The 16,470-nt window shown below is 42.5% G+C and overlaps 1 protein-coding gene across 2 annotated transcripts in view; it reads left to right on the top strand.

Moving 5' to 3' along the window:
• agpat5 (1-acylglycerol-3-phosphate O-acyltransferase 5 (lysophosphatidic acid acyltransferase, epsilon)) overlaps nucleotides 1-16,470 on the top strand; it is a 201,226-nt gene that overhangs the window by 63,676 nt on the left and 121,080 nt on the right. Inside the window, exons 3-4 of one of the 2 annotated variants that reach the window (XM_072498605.1) lie at nucleotides 2,365-2,480; nucleotides 9,140-9,229. In XM_072498605.1, the coding sequence (XP_072354706.1) occupies nucleotides 2,365-2,480; nucleotides 9,140-9,229 (206 nt within the window). The remainder of the gene's footprint in view (nucleotides 1-2,364; nucleotides 2,481-9,139; nucleotides 9,230-16,470) is intronic. The other variant, XM_072498606.1, reaches the window with a different exon arrangement.

The following is a 16,470-nucleotide window of genomic DNA, read 5'->3' on the forward strand; positions in this document are numbered from 1 at the left end:
AGGCCACTAAAACTGGGGGAAAACTTCACCCTCCTCCAACACCACCACAATGAATGAGGCATGCGAGGCAACAATTTGAGGAGACGAAAGAAAGGTAGAATCAGTAAAGCCTGGAGAGGAAGAATGAGGTAACAACAAATACGCGGGGCAATGAGGAATCGGCCGCATCCGAGCAGGATGGGCTGCCAGAGCATACGCTGGGATACCCCCCGATAAACAAATGGATGGAACTCCTAACATGGGAGCTCCAATTGCACAGGCGCCAAAAAATGTGAAATGATGGTGCCGGTGAAGGCGGTGTTAGCGGAGGCACTGGCCCCCTTTCATGCGTGCTGGCAACTGGAGACACAAAGTGACAATCAGAGAGCTGGAGAAAGCTGTGCCCAGCCAGTGACCGGATCGACTCACTGGAGACCGAGATGGCAATGTTGGTGACAACACAAGGGACGCAGGACGAGGAAGTTTGAGAACCAGGAAAACCGGTCGCACCGTCAAAACCTACCGGAGGGTACCAAGGGCAGGAATCCCACTGAGTACGTGTCTCAAATGCTGGGCAAGCACCTGTTGGAGGGGAAAGCTTCCCCCGGCCCCAGAAGCGGTCAGAGCCGACAGGTCACTCCGACCATAGCCAGGGAACAGCTGCGGGCCATCTTTGCAAAACTGCACCGGTGCCAATACCGGGAAAAGATCCTAAATTGGGCTAGCCACACACGGTCCTGTAAAGGGAAAGTGCATGCAATCTGTGTACACCAGGTATTTGGTGCAGACCTGGCCTGGGCAGTATTCAATGCAGCCAAAGCAGCCCTGTTTTTAAAAAACAAAACAAAAGGTAAACACGGTGCGGTTTGGGATGCTGTACCCCACCAATCTTTGGGTGACTTTCCAGGGTAAGGAGGTCTAATCACCGCACCGGCAGAAGCAGCCGACCTGGTGCGTAAACACGGGCTGCGAGGGCAGCGACACCAGCAATTAATTCTTGTTGCCTCTGTTTAAAAGAAGAGACTAATTGCATGGGATAGTCTCGCAAAGGAGGGGGCGAAAGCGGGAAGGTACGTGTTTTGGCCATATTGGGGATCGGAAAATATGTATGCTGACTAAAGGAGGGTCCACAGCCATAGTTGCAGTGAAGACTCTTGATTATAAATGTTTTGTGGCACCATTTGAAAGTTATAATTTATGAATTGTTGGAGATAAAATATGAAAATACGATAAAGACATTTTTAAAAAAGGCAGGTAGATAGGTTCTTGATAAATAAGTGGATCAGAGGTAACCGGGAGAAGGCAGGAGAATGGGGATGAATGGCAGCGCAGATTGGATGGGCCAAATTGCCGAATTTTGCTCTTGTATACTTTGGTCTTATCAAATCACCTTGGAGCATCCATCTGCCAGTGTCTTAATTTGGAGAACATTGTGGCAACGGAGTGGATCTAGGAGCTGCTGGGGGGCAGAGAATCAAAGGAAGCTGTTCATTGGAATCAAAGTGTTGATTAAAAAGGAACCATACGGTAGAGCCTGGAATAAGTCAGAATTGTACTGGGAAAGTGGACCAACAAATGGAAGTTTGAAGCATTCATGACTTACACACACCTGAATTAGTTTAATTATCCAGTGAAGTAATAGAGTCAAAATATTTAAAAATTAGAAGTTTCTTTTTGTCAACTTCCGTGAATTCCACATTTTCTGAACGTTATAAAGCATCTAACTGTAAACATTCATGCTGACTAATTATCTTTAAACGGTTGATGCAAAAATAAGGCCAATAGTGAACAGAAATCAGCAATGTTACCTGATGGGCTTTTTATAAAGTAAAGTAGTGCAGGAAAGATAAAGCCTCAATATTTTGATAGCATCATGTTTGAAAGAACGTTGTATGGCATTTTCATCTTATTTGAACAGTTTAACTGTTCTATTTCTGTATAAATAGAAGCTGCAAGTCTTAATGTATTTCCTTTGCTTCATTTTAATGTTCTTGGTAGTTAATCACAAGGGACAGCATTGACGTATTTTTTTGTGAAAGGGCAAGAGCGTTCCAAAGATTTGTTCTGATAAATGTGATGACTGAGTAATCTCATTACACTTGCTTTTAAGATTGAATCCATTTCAAAATTCCAAGATGATTGAGAACTTCCATTACTCTGGTTCACTGATCATTTGTATAGGATGGATTGCATTCCCTGTGCAAGAATGTATCCCACAGGCACATAGAAATGCTGCAGCGCATGTATACCTTTCTAAAAGCTGGTGTAAACCAACTTCGTTTCAAAAATAGAACAGATCTTCGATTTGCTGTTCCGTATATTAATAGTATATAAATATACAAATGTCTACAAAATTAAGGATGATATATTTTTCTTCCTGTTCAGTTGACTGGATTATTGCTGATATGTTAGCAATCCGACAAAATGCACTTGGCCATGTGCGTTACGTTCTAAAGGATGGGTTGAAGTGGCTTCCCTTGTATGGATGGTATTTCTCTCAGGTATGGTACCTTGTTTAAAATCTGTGAGGAAGGAAACAATTTACAATGGAAACAATTTAGATTCAAAGATTTACATCATTGTTTATTTGGACGTTTCATGGCTGACTACTTTCTGTCATGCCTGTATGCTAATGAGAACAGTCCTTCAATTGCAATGCTAACCAACCCCTCCACCACTCCTTTTAACTTTTAAACAAATCAGCTATCTAATATGCCATTTTAAAATAGTCACCATTTTATTGAAGTACTGGGATCATCTTGTTGCCTTCATGAAAAAGGAATTGAAAAATTCTGTAAGCTTCAGCTCATCCCAAACTCTGCTGCCCTTGCCCTAACATGTTAAATCCCATTCAACCATCACCCCTGCATTTGTTGATTTAGATTAGCCCCCAGTGAAGCAATGCTTCAATTAAAAAATTCCCATACTTTTTTCTCCATTCTCTCCAAGGCTTCAACTCTCAGATGAGCTGTACAACTCTGATTAAGGCCACTGGAACATGCTTAATTTTAATTGTCGCATTGTTCGCAGCCTGAATCTTTAAATTGGCATGGTCCTCTGCCCGGGAATTCATTCCCTAAACCGCTCTGCCCCTCTATCCTCCTTGGCGCTCTTTAAAACCTAGCTCTTTGACCAAGCTTTTGGTCATGTGCCTTATGTGGCTCAATGTGAAATTTAGTTTGCTGCTGTGAATCACATTGGAATGTTTTACCTGGTTAAAAGCACTATACAGCGCTAAGTTGTTACAGCCCAGAAGGCCACCATTTTGCCCGTTATACCTCTGCTGACCCTTTTTGCTAATTAGTCACCCTCCCCTCCACCCCATTGCCCAACACATCTTTCCTTTTTATGGATTTATCAATTCCCTTTTGAAAGATAGTAAATCTGCTTCCACCACACTCAGGTGCTGCATTCCAGATAATTCTCTACATACTTTTTCCTTCTGTCACATCTGGTTCTTTTGCCAATTAACTTATTTGTCTCCTCTGGTTACCGACACATTATTCTCCTTATTTGCTGTGTCAAAATTGTTCATGATTTTGGACATTTCTATCAAATCTCCCCAGAACCATCTCTGCTCTAAGAACTATCTTCATTTACCTCACCTTTCCACATAATCTTTGATCCCTTATGCGATTTAAATAAATCTTCTCTGCAACCTCTGGAAGACCTGGATCCATCCTTCATTAAGGGGACAGAGTACTTTCACCAAGGCTCTGTACAAACTGCAATATGACCTCTTTATTCTAATACTCCAGTCCCTTAACAACAAAGGCGAACATACCATTTTCTTTCCTAATAACCTCCTGTGGCTGCATGTTTACATTTGTAAATTGTGTACAATGGAACCCAGGTCCCTCAGAATAATAACATTTCTGCTCTCATCATTTAAAAAAAAAAAAAAAAATTCTAAGTCAAGGATTCCTGTTGCAATCCCAACTAGATGGGAAGATCCCGGAATGGAGCCCTGGCACAAAAGACTAACTTTTAAAATTAAAACTTGGAGGAACAGAGTCACAGGGCTGCCACTTAGTTTAAACAATAAGAATTTTAAAAAATTAAACTTGGAAAAGTTGGATTATTGTACAAGACTCCTTTACTCCTCCCTTAGCTTAACAAGTACGTAGGATTTAAAATTTAGTGTGGATTATAAAGTACTACATAAGTACATCATTAACAGAAAAGGCCCCCTTGTAAGCACAGAAGATATTTGTGGTCAAACACATAATCTGCTCTGAACCCAAGTTAGTGTCTGTTCATTTCTCCTCCGAATCCCCCAGATGAGAGTTTCTAAACTCCACTTCCAAAAACACGCTTTAAAATCTTTATCTTGTAATAATACCTTCCTGTGGCGGTTTACATTCCAAAGTCCAGTCCAGATTTTCCAAATGATACTTTTAAACAAAACTTACACTCTTCTTTTAACCGCAAATCCAATCCAGGATTTTACACCAACCCCTTTAGGAGTTATTTGTCTTGCATGCTGTGAAAACTGCTCACAATTGATTCAACTGTCGATTCCCAGACTATGAAAATGGCATCAAATGTTTCATCTACCTCTGAAGTCTGCAGTCCCACTTTAAATCTAGTTACTGCAATTGTCTTTTTAACTCTGAACACTTGTTTACTCTTCTTTTAATTCTTCTGAACAATACCTCGGTCTCTGTTCTCTTAACTTCAGCTGCCTTACACATTCTTTCTGTCCCTTCTGTCCCAATTCCCAGGTTATCTGAATTGTACCTCATTCCTTAGGAAGTTTGCATCTTTGCAACTCTCTTGTTCTGTCCCGCTTATCCTGGCAGAGTTGAAAACTGTTTACTCCCCCAATGCCGTGTCTCCAAATTCGGCTAAAACTAAAAGTTAAATCTTCTCTGCCTTCCTAGGCCTCCGTTGCTAAGCAACACCAACATGCTTATGCCTTTGATTTATTCTCGCACCGTAGCCCCTCTAAGCACAATAGAAACACAGTTGTAACTTAACCAACCCTCAAACATATAAACACCTTTGTCTAGTGTGAATTTAACTATAGGGTTTACCCTTCCAAGCGCAGAAACATTAAACCCACTTAAAACTATACCTTATTTCTAATTTTTACCAATACAGCTATAAATCCCTTAAAACTACTTTTGTTTTCCCTGACAATCCCACACACGTTTTTAACAACCATCTGAACTTATTCTGTCACTATCAAAGATTGTAATTCTCTCTCTCTGTTCCTGAACCCCATTAAAATTGTTAGTTTATAATGCTTCTCTTTCTTCCTGCCAAAATAAATCACTTTGCACTTCGCTACATCAAATTTAATATATCTGTAGGGCTTTCATCAGTCTATGTACCCTCGAAGACTGCTACTATGCTTCTCACTGTTTGCTGCATAACAAGTTATCTGAAGCAAACTTTGAAATTCTGCCCTATACAACATTTCCAGGTCATTAATTTATATCAAAAGGAGCAGTGGTTGCAGCACTGCGTCCTGGGGAACACTACTGCATACTTCCCTCCAGTTTGAAAAACAAATTTTCACTCGCTTCTGTCCCTTAACTAATCTTGTATTTGCATCATCAATTCTCATTAATTGCATGGCTTCAATTTTGCTAACAAGTCTATTGTGCATTACTTTATCAAATGCCTTTTGAAAGTCCATATGCATAACAACAAATAAAATGCTTTCAACAACCTTCTCCATTCCTTCAACAAATTCTCAGTTAGTTAAACATGATCTGTCTCAAATCCGTGCTGGTTTTCATTTATTGAGTTTTATGTTTTTCCAAGCGCCAATGATTGTCTTGGATTATTGCTCAATTTCTCCACCGCTAACAGTAGGCTGATTGGACTGTAACTACTCGGTTTGTCCCTCAGTGTGGTAGTCCACTTCTACCAATACTGTCATGAACAGATGTGCCTGCGGCAGATAGATGTAGGAGGATGGGGTCAAGTTAACTTAACTTTGTGTTGGTTCTTTCACCATCTACCACATGCTCAGTCTGGCGGAGATGTGAGCTCAGTCAGCCAAAGTGCTGCTTTGATATACATTGAAGTTCCACATCCAGGGTATTCTGTACTTCTTCACAGTGCCGTTCAACTTGGAGGAACACTGATTCTTCATCTGAGGGAGGGTGATCAATAGTAATTAGCAGGCTGCTTCCTTTCCCATTTTGTGCTGATACCATGAGACTTCATGGGGTCCACAATCGATGTTGAAGACTCCCATGGCCACTCTTTTCTTTCCCCCTCCCCCACCACCTCAGGATTTATAGACTACTTTACACCTCGTGGTTGATCTGTCCTTGCATTGGGACAGTACGTACCCAGGGATGATGAAGGAGAAGTCTGGGCTGTTTGCTGAAAGGTATGATTCTAACAACATGGCTATGTTAGACTGTTGCTTGATTTGGCTGTGCGGTAGTTATGCCACAAATCCTCCGATGTTTGGGAGGAAGGTCAACTGTGCTAGGTGTGCCTTTGTCATGGTTTGATGCATAGATTGATGCTGGGTGGTCTGTCCAGATTTATTCTTCGTAATACTTTGGTACAACTGAGTGACGTTTTGAGCTATTGAGTGCAGTTAAGAGTCGATGACGTTGCTGAGAAATGGGGAAGGATGACTGATTTGGTTTCGTTAAAGGGCATTAGTGAAGCAGATGAATTTTCATGATAATATGTTAGTTTCATGGTCACTAACTGACGGTAACATTTCGGATTTATATAATTAAATTCCCTCTAAATTACTAGTATGGAAATGTAACAACTATGTTACTAATCCTCAAGATGTGCCTGCAGCTCACAAACTTTATTTACCACGCTCTGGACATTTGAGTGCATGCACTTTAAGCCTTTCTTAGTCTGCCCATTTCGACTAGTCAGATTCCATCTATTTGTGAACTCTTTATTCTACTGTTGCTTATTGCTCCTGGTACCTCTTTGCTACGGCCTCATCCAGGTCCCCCGCCACGTTAATCGATCTCCCGATAGCACTCATTAACCTCACTGCAAGGACAGTAGTCCCAGCCCTGGTGTAAGCTATCCATTTATGTACAGGGCTGTCCTACCCAGAACTGAATTCCGTGCCTCAGAAATCCTGAAGCCTTTCCTCCTGCACCATGTCCTCAGTCACATGTTAACCTCCCTTGTGCTACTGTTCCTATACTCAGTACCATGTGGCTTTAGGAGTAATGATTACGATTTGAGGTCCTGCTCTTTAACTTCCCCTCTAAAGCCTGAAACTGTGACTGTAGAACTCGTAACATTTTTTCTATCTATGTCACTGGTTCCAACATGGACCCAAACTTCTGGCTGTTCCCTTCTCCACACAAAATGTTCTGCATCCTTTCCATTACCCTGGTACCAGTGCAACACCATACCAGTCAAGACTCATCCAATGTGGATACAAATAACGTAAACAAGGTTACAAAAGAAAAATCTATAAAATATCTGTATGCCTCCAGTATTTCTTCGAGCAAATGGCATAAACTGCCTGTCAAAATCTTACTCCGTTTTGACATTTTTGATTACCCCAGCCTTTTTCTGGAGATTTTTCCAAATTTCCACTCCCCTTTGTGAGAAGAAGTTCTTGACATAAGCCCTGAACAGCTTGTCTTATTTTAAAGCTATACCTGCATGTTCTGGGCTCCCCCCTTCTGCATTCAGACTTGTTTACTGAGATCCCTCCCAGTTCTTTCAAATTATTTAATCCTCTTGGATATTTAAATTAAATCACCCCTTTAATCTTCTACACTTAAGGAAATGCAAGCATAGTAAATGAAATCTGTCCTTATAATTTAAACATTTTAGCCCAGCTATCATTCTGATGAATTTGTGATGTTCCCCTTCCAAGGTTGGCAAATGCTTCCTGAGTAGAAGCGGCCATAATTGAACAGTGCTTTTTATATATCTTTTATCTTCTGTGTGAGTGCACAAACATTTTCTGCATTATTTTCCTCAGTCTCGAGTGTAGCTGGCCTTGGTATTCTAAGAATTCTTTTTTTTTTTTTTAAATCAGTCCTTTCATAAATATTGTACAGGTACAATATATTGACGTGTAAATTCTCAACATTATTGTAGTGACAAAATGTGCTGGAGAAACTACGGTCTGGCAGTATCTATGGGACAAAACCGAGTTAATGTTCCAGGGGAAGGGATCTTTTGTCAGGGTTTTGACGAAAGCTTTTTTGACTCTAATGTAATTGAATGGTTACAGCACAGCAGGAGGCCATTTGGCCCTCTGAAAGAGCAATTCATCCAGTGCCACTACCCTGCTTTATTCCCATATGTAGAATTATTTTCCAAAGAAACATCTAGATTCCTGCAAGTTACTGCTCTTTCTCCATAAACTCATGTACCCATTTGACAAATAAGAAATCCTCATGGTGGAGGCCATCGTGCAACTCTTGAGAGGTCAGTGTTTTATCAGATCTTAAGGCTGAAATGTTTGTGCAAAATTTAATTTTGAGTAGTTGAAAGATTAATTCCGTTATTATCTCTTGTATAAAATTTTTAGAAAAAGCCAAACCAAAAAAACACAAGTAGCATGACACCACTGCTTTTATATGAGGAGAATGGTACTGATTTTTAGTTACATTCTGCACAATACGGGAATGCATCCAGAACCCTCATTTATACAAATTAAAATTAAAGTGTGAACAAAGTGAGACTGGCAGCTGTTGTTGTAATTTGTGTAAAACTCTGGAAATGTTAATTTTCCCTATTTGTATTCAGACGTATGAATTGGGATCTAAGAAAAATGAACAATTATCTTGTGCAAAGTATTTAAAGTTTTCAGTCCAGAATAATAACCAAGTTGCCAAGTTTTTTTTTCATACTTTGCAGATGTAAAACATCTTGCAGGTTCTTAAAATATCTTGTAGGTTCTAAGGAAAACTTCTGTTTTACAGTTGAACTGGAGCCCTGCACACCATATCTAATGTCTGTTGTGCACTTCTGCGATTGCGTGAAGAACTATAAATCAGAAAAATGAGGTTGTCCAATGCTGACATGAATGGTGCCTGTAAAGCTTATTCATGGATGATTACCACATTATACCATTAATGTCAGTTATCAATCAATTGTGTAGTTTAAGTTTGTACTTTTAAAAATTCTATTATGGAACCCAGTGAACTTTGCAATAAGATGTCACTCATCGTGAATGTCATTTATATTTTAGCATGGAGGAATATATGTCAAGCGAAGTGCCAAATTCAATGAAAAAGCAATGGCTAATAAACTTCGACAACAAATAGAAGTGGGAACCCCAGTAAGTACTTGAGTGCTATTTGTGTTTTGATGGCAATGATAGTTAGTGTTGCTTAAAGTTGAATTTTATTTTTCTGCATTTGTAAATACTGCTCTATTATCTGTCGTAAGTTTGAGTAGCATTCCAGCTATTTTGATATGGTTATACTTTTGGATTATTACCTGTTCTCTGAACCAGTTTTACGTTGAAACTTACAAAATATTTATATTAAGTTGTGTTTTCTGCATTGTTGTAATGTGTAACATTTCTTCACCCAGTTGTTGAAAATTTATTTTCGGTGAAAGAAACCATATTATGCAATACTGTATGGACGAAATTGAAACCGAAGGAGGCCATTCAATAAGATCATGGCTGATCAATTTGTGTTTTGATTTCCATAATATCATCCCACCCCGCCACCCCCCGATAACCTTTGGATTCCCTTACCTAACAAGAATATATCTACCTCTACCTTAAAAATATTCAATGATCCTACCTACACTGCCTTCTGAGCCAGAGAGCTCCAAAGTTGCACAACACTGAGAAAAAAATCTTTTATATCTGTCTGAAAGGGCAGCCCCTAATTTTAAAACCCTGTCCCTAGTTCTGGACTCATTTGCAAGATAAAAACATCCTTTCCACATCTAGCTTGTTGAGACCTTTCAGGATCTTTTATACTTCAATCAAGTCACCCCTCACTCTTCTGAGCTCCAGTTTTATCCCCATAAGACAACCCATTTGTTCCAGTTATCAATCTCCTTGGAACGGCCTCCAGCGAATTTACATCCTTTCTTAAATAAGGAGACTAAAACTACACACACTACTTGAGCTGTGGCCCCACCAATACCCTGTATCACTGAAGCATATAATACTTACTTATGTCTTCAATTTCTCTCTCAATAAAGGATAGAATTCTATTAGCCTTAATTACTTGCTCAATGGAAACCCATCCAGACCCAGAGCGTTACCCGTTTGTATTGACCGAATGCAGCTCATAATCTCTTCCAGCCCTCCATTGGAAATGGGAGAAGGGTATTAAGACACTAAAAGATTTGTTTCTTGGGGGTCGATTCGCAAGATTGAAGGAGCTGGAAGCGAAGTATGGGCTGGAGCAGAGGGAAATGTTTAGATACATGCAGGTTCGAGATTTTGCCAGGAAGGAGATACAGAGCTTCCTGGTGGAGCCGGCCTCCACATTCTGGAGGAGGTGCTGATGACAGGGGACTGGAGAACGGGGTAGTGTCGGCGGTTTACAGGGCTATTTTGGAAGAGGATAAGGCACCACTGGAAAGGATCAAAGCAAAGTGGGAGGAAGAGTTGGGAGAGGGTATGGAGGAGGGGTTCTGGTGTGAGGTGCTCCAGAGGGTGAATGCCTCCACCTCGTGTGTGAGGTTGGGGCTGATGCAGCTGAAGGGCCCCCCACCACCCCCACCACCACACACACACACACACACACACACACACACACACACACACACACACACACACACACACACACACACACACAATAATTAACTGATGTGAATCAATGTCTGGGATCGGAGCCAGGACCATATTAATGAATGCCATGCCATCCCAGTTCGGTGAAAACGCATTACCTACACCACTGGTGTACCTGCCAGCGACCCACTGATTATACGCTCCTCCCACCGGGTCTGCTACTACATTGACTGCTGAAAAAGCCACCCTCTTATTATCAACACAGCGGCATCCCACACCGTACAATCAAAATCCGAGTGCCCTACCAAATCTTTTTGCCATGATGTGGAGATGCCGGCGTTGGACTGGGGTGAGCACAGTACGAAGTCTTACAACACCAGGTTAAAGTCCAACAGGTTTGTTTCGATGTCACTAGCTTTCGGAGCGCTGCTCCTTCCTCAGGTGAATGAAGAGGTATGTTCCAGAAACACATATATAGACAAATTCAAAGATGCCAAACACTGCTCAATGTCAATGTAGTAGCAGACCCGGTGGGAGGAGCGTATAATCAGTGGGTCGCTGGCAGGTACACCAGTGGTGTAGGTAATGCGTTTTCACCGAACTGGGATGGCATGGCATTCATTAATATGGTCCTGGCTCCAATGCCAACATTGTTTGGCATCTTTGAATTTGTCTATATATGTGTTTCTGGAACATACCTCTTTCACCTGAGGAAGGAGCAGCGCTCTGAAAGCTAGTGACATCGAAACAAACCTGTTGGACTTTAACCTGGTGTTGTAAGACTTCGTACTGAAATCTTTTTGCAACCTTGTTTGACCTTTGATTTTCATGTCGGTCTCCTATTGGAAAATCACATCCGCCTTCAAACTCCCCTGGTGCAGAAACACCTGGGATCATTCAACCCCTTCACATTCCACGTTATCAAAAGGAAAGGGCGGCTCTGGACCCCCCCCCCCATTTCGACCCACGATCAGCCATATCCACCCTGAGACAATCCAGTAGTGCCCAACCTGCAACAACTCCTGGCCCACCCAAGATGGGCCCCATCAAACCAGCTCAAAAACGCAGGAGCCATCAGCAATCCACCTCATCCAGAAAACCAAACAAACAATAACAGAGAAACAACCTCCCCATCCTCAAATCAACCAGAAACAAAGTCTAAGCTTGTTACCTGAAAAGAAACACAACACCCACCCCACCCCCATGTAACCAGCTGCAGACGTCTCCCCTCTCTGCTCCCATCAACTAGCAATATTGCTAGCAGGGTGACACCTGCGCAGAATCAAAATCAAAGTCAACTAGCCAGTGTATCAATAATCAGCCCCCCTGCCCAAACCAAACTTTAATACAAAATCATCGAGGAAAATCAACACACAGCCGCCCTCCACCACACACACAACCCACAACCCCCCCCCCCCCCAAAAAACATTCCTCAACTAGTCCAGAGACAACCCCAAGCCCCCCTCCACCGTACAAAAATCTTACAAAAAGAACAAATATAGATGAACTTAACAAAGAACAAACTTCATAATCTTTCAGCATTTCAGTTCACCCCAGTCTGTGCTACTTAAACTCATTTGCATCCTCCGCATCAAAGTAATAGTTCTCTCTTGAAAGTCACCCAAAGACCAGCTCAGTACACCACTCCAAATGTCACGTTGCTCTTGTACAGCGTGGCCTTGGCCTTATTAAACGTTGCACGCCTTCTCGCCAGCTCTGCCCCAATATTTGGTATATTCTGTTGACATGGCCCTCCCTTCGCCCACCTCAGAACCTGCTCCTTATCCAGGTATCGATAAAATCTGACTATGATCCCTTATTTGGTCCCCCTGATCTGGGCTTCTGCCTCTGTGATGTATGGGCCCAGTCCAACTCTGGAGGAGTCGAAAAGACCTCCTCCCCCACCAACTTTCTGAACATCTTAGACATATAGTCCATGGAGTTGGGCCCTCCAGGCCCTCCGGCAGCCCAACGATCCTTTTTACCGTCTGGAGCAGGTCTCCAGTTCGTCAACCTTGGCGTTTAGCGTTTTAGGCTCTTCAGCCAGAAACACCATCTCTGACTCCTTGGCTCACTCGCCATGATCAGAGAGCTGCACCTCCGCCTTCTGTATCGTTGCCCTTTGTACCTCTATCCGCCAGTTAATCTTATCCACGGTCACCTGAATTGGGGCCAAAGCCCCCTCCATTGCCTTCTCCAGATCCTCAGCCACCGCCTGCCGCAGCTGCTTAAATTCGCCAGTCAAGAAGCTCACCAACTTCTCAGTCGTCCACTGAGGGGCCACTGACTCCGTAGGAACTGCTGCCATGGTCCCCTCTGCAGAGGAGCGAGAAACTTTCAGTCTAGCAACAATCCCGTGCCCAAACTTTGCCTTGAGCTATTTTTACTGAGCGTTACTCGAAAGAGGGGAACATTTTCCCTTCAACTACACCAATTTCCTTTCAAAAGTTCCAAATTGATACTGAAATTGAAATGTACATTTAATAAAAGATGCATTACTGTTTATTTTGGTGTGTAAGACAGACTTTTCTTATCAGATGATTAGGCCTTGTCTTATGCGCCGCTTCAACTTATTTATTAATTAGCCATTGATTAGGCAGACCAGACTTGTATCTAAATAAATTTTAGATGTCCGCACCTTTTGACTGTATGAATAAATCCAAGCCTGCCTCCTACCAAACTGCCTCCAATCCAGTCACGTCAATCCTATAGTGCAGCGTTTAAACTGGAAGCCATGCAGCAGAGGAAAATGGCAGAAACATGGCTGCTCATTGTAAATGCGGAGCAGTGGTCAATGTTAAAGGGGGTGGACGGAAAATAACATCACTTCTACCCTATCCCTGTAACCCAATAACCCCTCCTAACCTTTTTGGACATTTAAGGGCAATTTAGCATGTCCAATCCACCTAACCTGCACGCCTTTGGGCTGTGGGAAGAAACCGGAGGAAACCCATTCAGACAAGGGGAGAACGTGCAGACTCCACGCAGACAGTGAACCAGTGGGGAATTGAACCTGGGATCCTGCCGCTTTGAAGCCACAGTGCTAACCACTGTGCTACCATGCTGCCCATGTAGGTAAATCGGCAACTACGCTGTGCTAAGCATTACTCCTGGATGTATGACAAAGATACTATGGCCACCACATTTCTGTAAACTGCTGCTTTATGGCTGAACTCCAGGATAATTTTAGAATGTTGGATGTCTACAGGAGAATAGTTTCATGACCACGGGACGTATGTGACCTGGTGGATTAAGGATACATTGGGCAGTGTACCTGAAGAGGTGATTATGAACAGTTTAATCAAATTTGGGACTACCAGCAGACTAGAAAAACCCAATACTCAACCAGAGGAAGACTATGACATGGAGAATAACTTCACTTCTGCCCTCAAGTCTGAGCTAGCAGTGAATTTCCACTTGGATGTGGAGATGCTGGCGTTGGACTGGGGTGAGCACAGTAAGAAGTCTTACAACACCAGGTTAAAGTCCAACAGGTTTGTTTTGAATCACTAGCTTTCGGAGCGCTGCTCCTTCCTCGGGAATCCTGAGTATCATTCACCTGAGGAAGGAGCAGCACTCCGAAAGCTAATGATTCGAAACAAACCTGTTGGACTTTAACCTGGTGTTGTAAGACTTCTTACTGTTTCCACTTGGACACAGGGATGAAGAATTCAAAGAGTAAACTGTGTTGAAAGTCTTTGTAGTCAATGATTCATTTCTATACGGATTACTGTGCTAATATACGGATTTGCAGTTGTCTTGGGGGCCACATCTGTTTCAAGATTCGGTGTTAGTATTGTATGATTTTTCTTTTCATTAATAAATGTGGTTTGGATTGAATCTGTTTTTCTGGTTGGGCCTGGTCTCATCTCATACACCACTTCGACTTGTATCTGAGTCGAGTTTGGAAAAAAAAGAAATCCAATCAATTCGACAATTGGCCATCACGGAAACTTGGATAGAAGAGGGGCAGAAATGGTTGTTGGAGGTCCCTGGTTATAGATGTTTCAATAAGATTAGGGAGGGTGGTAAAAGAGGTGGGGGCGTGGCATTGTTAATTAGAGATAGTATAACAGCTGCAGAAAGGCAGTTCGAGGAGTATCACCCTAATGAGGTAATATGGGTTGAAGTCAGAAATAGGAAAGGAGCAGTCACCTTGTTAGGAGTTTTCTATAGGCCCCCCAATAGTAGCAGAGATGTGGAGGAACAGATTGGGAAACAGATTTTGGAAAGGTGCAGAAGTCACAGGGTAGTAGTCATGGGTGACTTTAACTTCCCAAACATTGAGTGGAAACTCTTTAGATCAAATAGTTTGGATGGGGTGGTGTTTGTGCAATGTGTCCAGGAAGCTTTTCTAACACCGTATGTAGATTGTCCGACCAGAGGAGGGGCAATATTGGATTTAGTACTGGGTAATGAACCAGGGCAAGTGGTAGATTTGTTAGTGGGGGAGCATTTTGGAGATAGTGACCACAATTCTGTGACTTTCACTTTAGTGATGGAGAGGGATAGGTGCGTGCAACAGGGCAAGGTTTATAATTGGGGGAAGGGTAAATAGGATGTTGTCAGACAAGAATTGAAGTGCATAAGTTGGGAACATAGGCTGTCAGGGAAGGACACAAGTGAAATGTGGAACTTGTTCAAGGAACAGGTACTACGTGTCCTTGATATGTATGTCCCTGTCAGGCAGGGAAGAGATGGTCGAGTGAGGGAACCATTGTTGACGAGAGAGGTTGAATGTCTTGTTAAGAGGAAAAAGGTGACTTATGTAAGGCTGAGGAAACAAGGTTCAGACAGGGCATTGGAGGGATACAAGATAGCCAGGAGGGAACTGAAGAAAGGGATTAGGAGAGCTAAGAGAGGGCATGAACAATCTTTGGTGGGTAGGATCAAGGAAAACCCCAAGGCCTTTTACACATATGTGAGAAATATGAGAATGACTAGAGCGAGGGTAGGTCCGATCAAAGACAGTAGCGGGAGATTGTGTATTGAGTCTGAAGAGATAGGAGAGGTCTTGAACGAGTACTTTTCTTCTGTATTTACAAATGAGAGGGACGATATTGTTGGAGAGGACAGTGTGAAACAGACTGGTAAGCTCGAGGAAATACTTGTTAGGAAGGAAGATGTGTTGGGCATTTTGAAAAACTTGAGGATAGACAAGTCCCCCGGGCCTGACGGGATATATCCAAGGATTCTATGGGAAGCAAGAGATGAAATTGCAGAGCCGTTGGCAATGATCTTTTCGTCCTCACTGTCAACAGGGGTGGTACCAGGGGATTGGAGAGTGGCGAATGTCGTGCCCCTGTTCAAAAAAGGGACTAGGGATAACCCTGGGAATTACAGGCCAGTTAGTCTTACTTCGGTGGTAGGCAAAGTAATGGAAAGGGTACTGAAGGATAGAATTTCTGAGCATCTGGAAAGACACTGCTTGATTAGGGATAGTCAGCACGGATTTGTGAGGGGTAGGTCTTGCCTTACAAATCTTATTGAATTCTTTGAGGAGGTGACCAAGCATGTGGCTGAAGGTAAAGCAGTGGATGTAGTGTACATGGATTTTAGTAAGGCATTTGATAAGGTTCCCCATGGTAGGCCTCTGCAGAAAGTAAGGAGGCATGGGATAGTGGGAAATTTGGCCAGTTGGATAACAAACTGGCTAACCGATAGAAGTCAGAGAGTGGTGGTGGATGGCAAATATTCAGCCTGGATCCCAGTTACCAGTGGCGTACCGCAGGGATCAGTTCTGGGTCCTCTGCTGTTTGTGATTTTCATTAATGACTTGGATGAGGGAGTTGAAGGGTGGGTCAGTAAATTTGCAGACGATA

The sequence above is a fragment of the Scyliorhinus torazame genome, chromosome 4, assembly GCF_047496885.1.
Source record: "Scyliorhinus torazame isolate Kashiwa2021f chromosome 4, sScyTor2.1, whole genome shotgun sequence".
Lineage (NCBI taxonomy): Eukaryota > Metazoa > Chordata > Chondrichthyes > Carcharhiniformes > Scyliorhinidae > Scyliorhinus > Scyliorhinus torazame.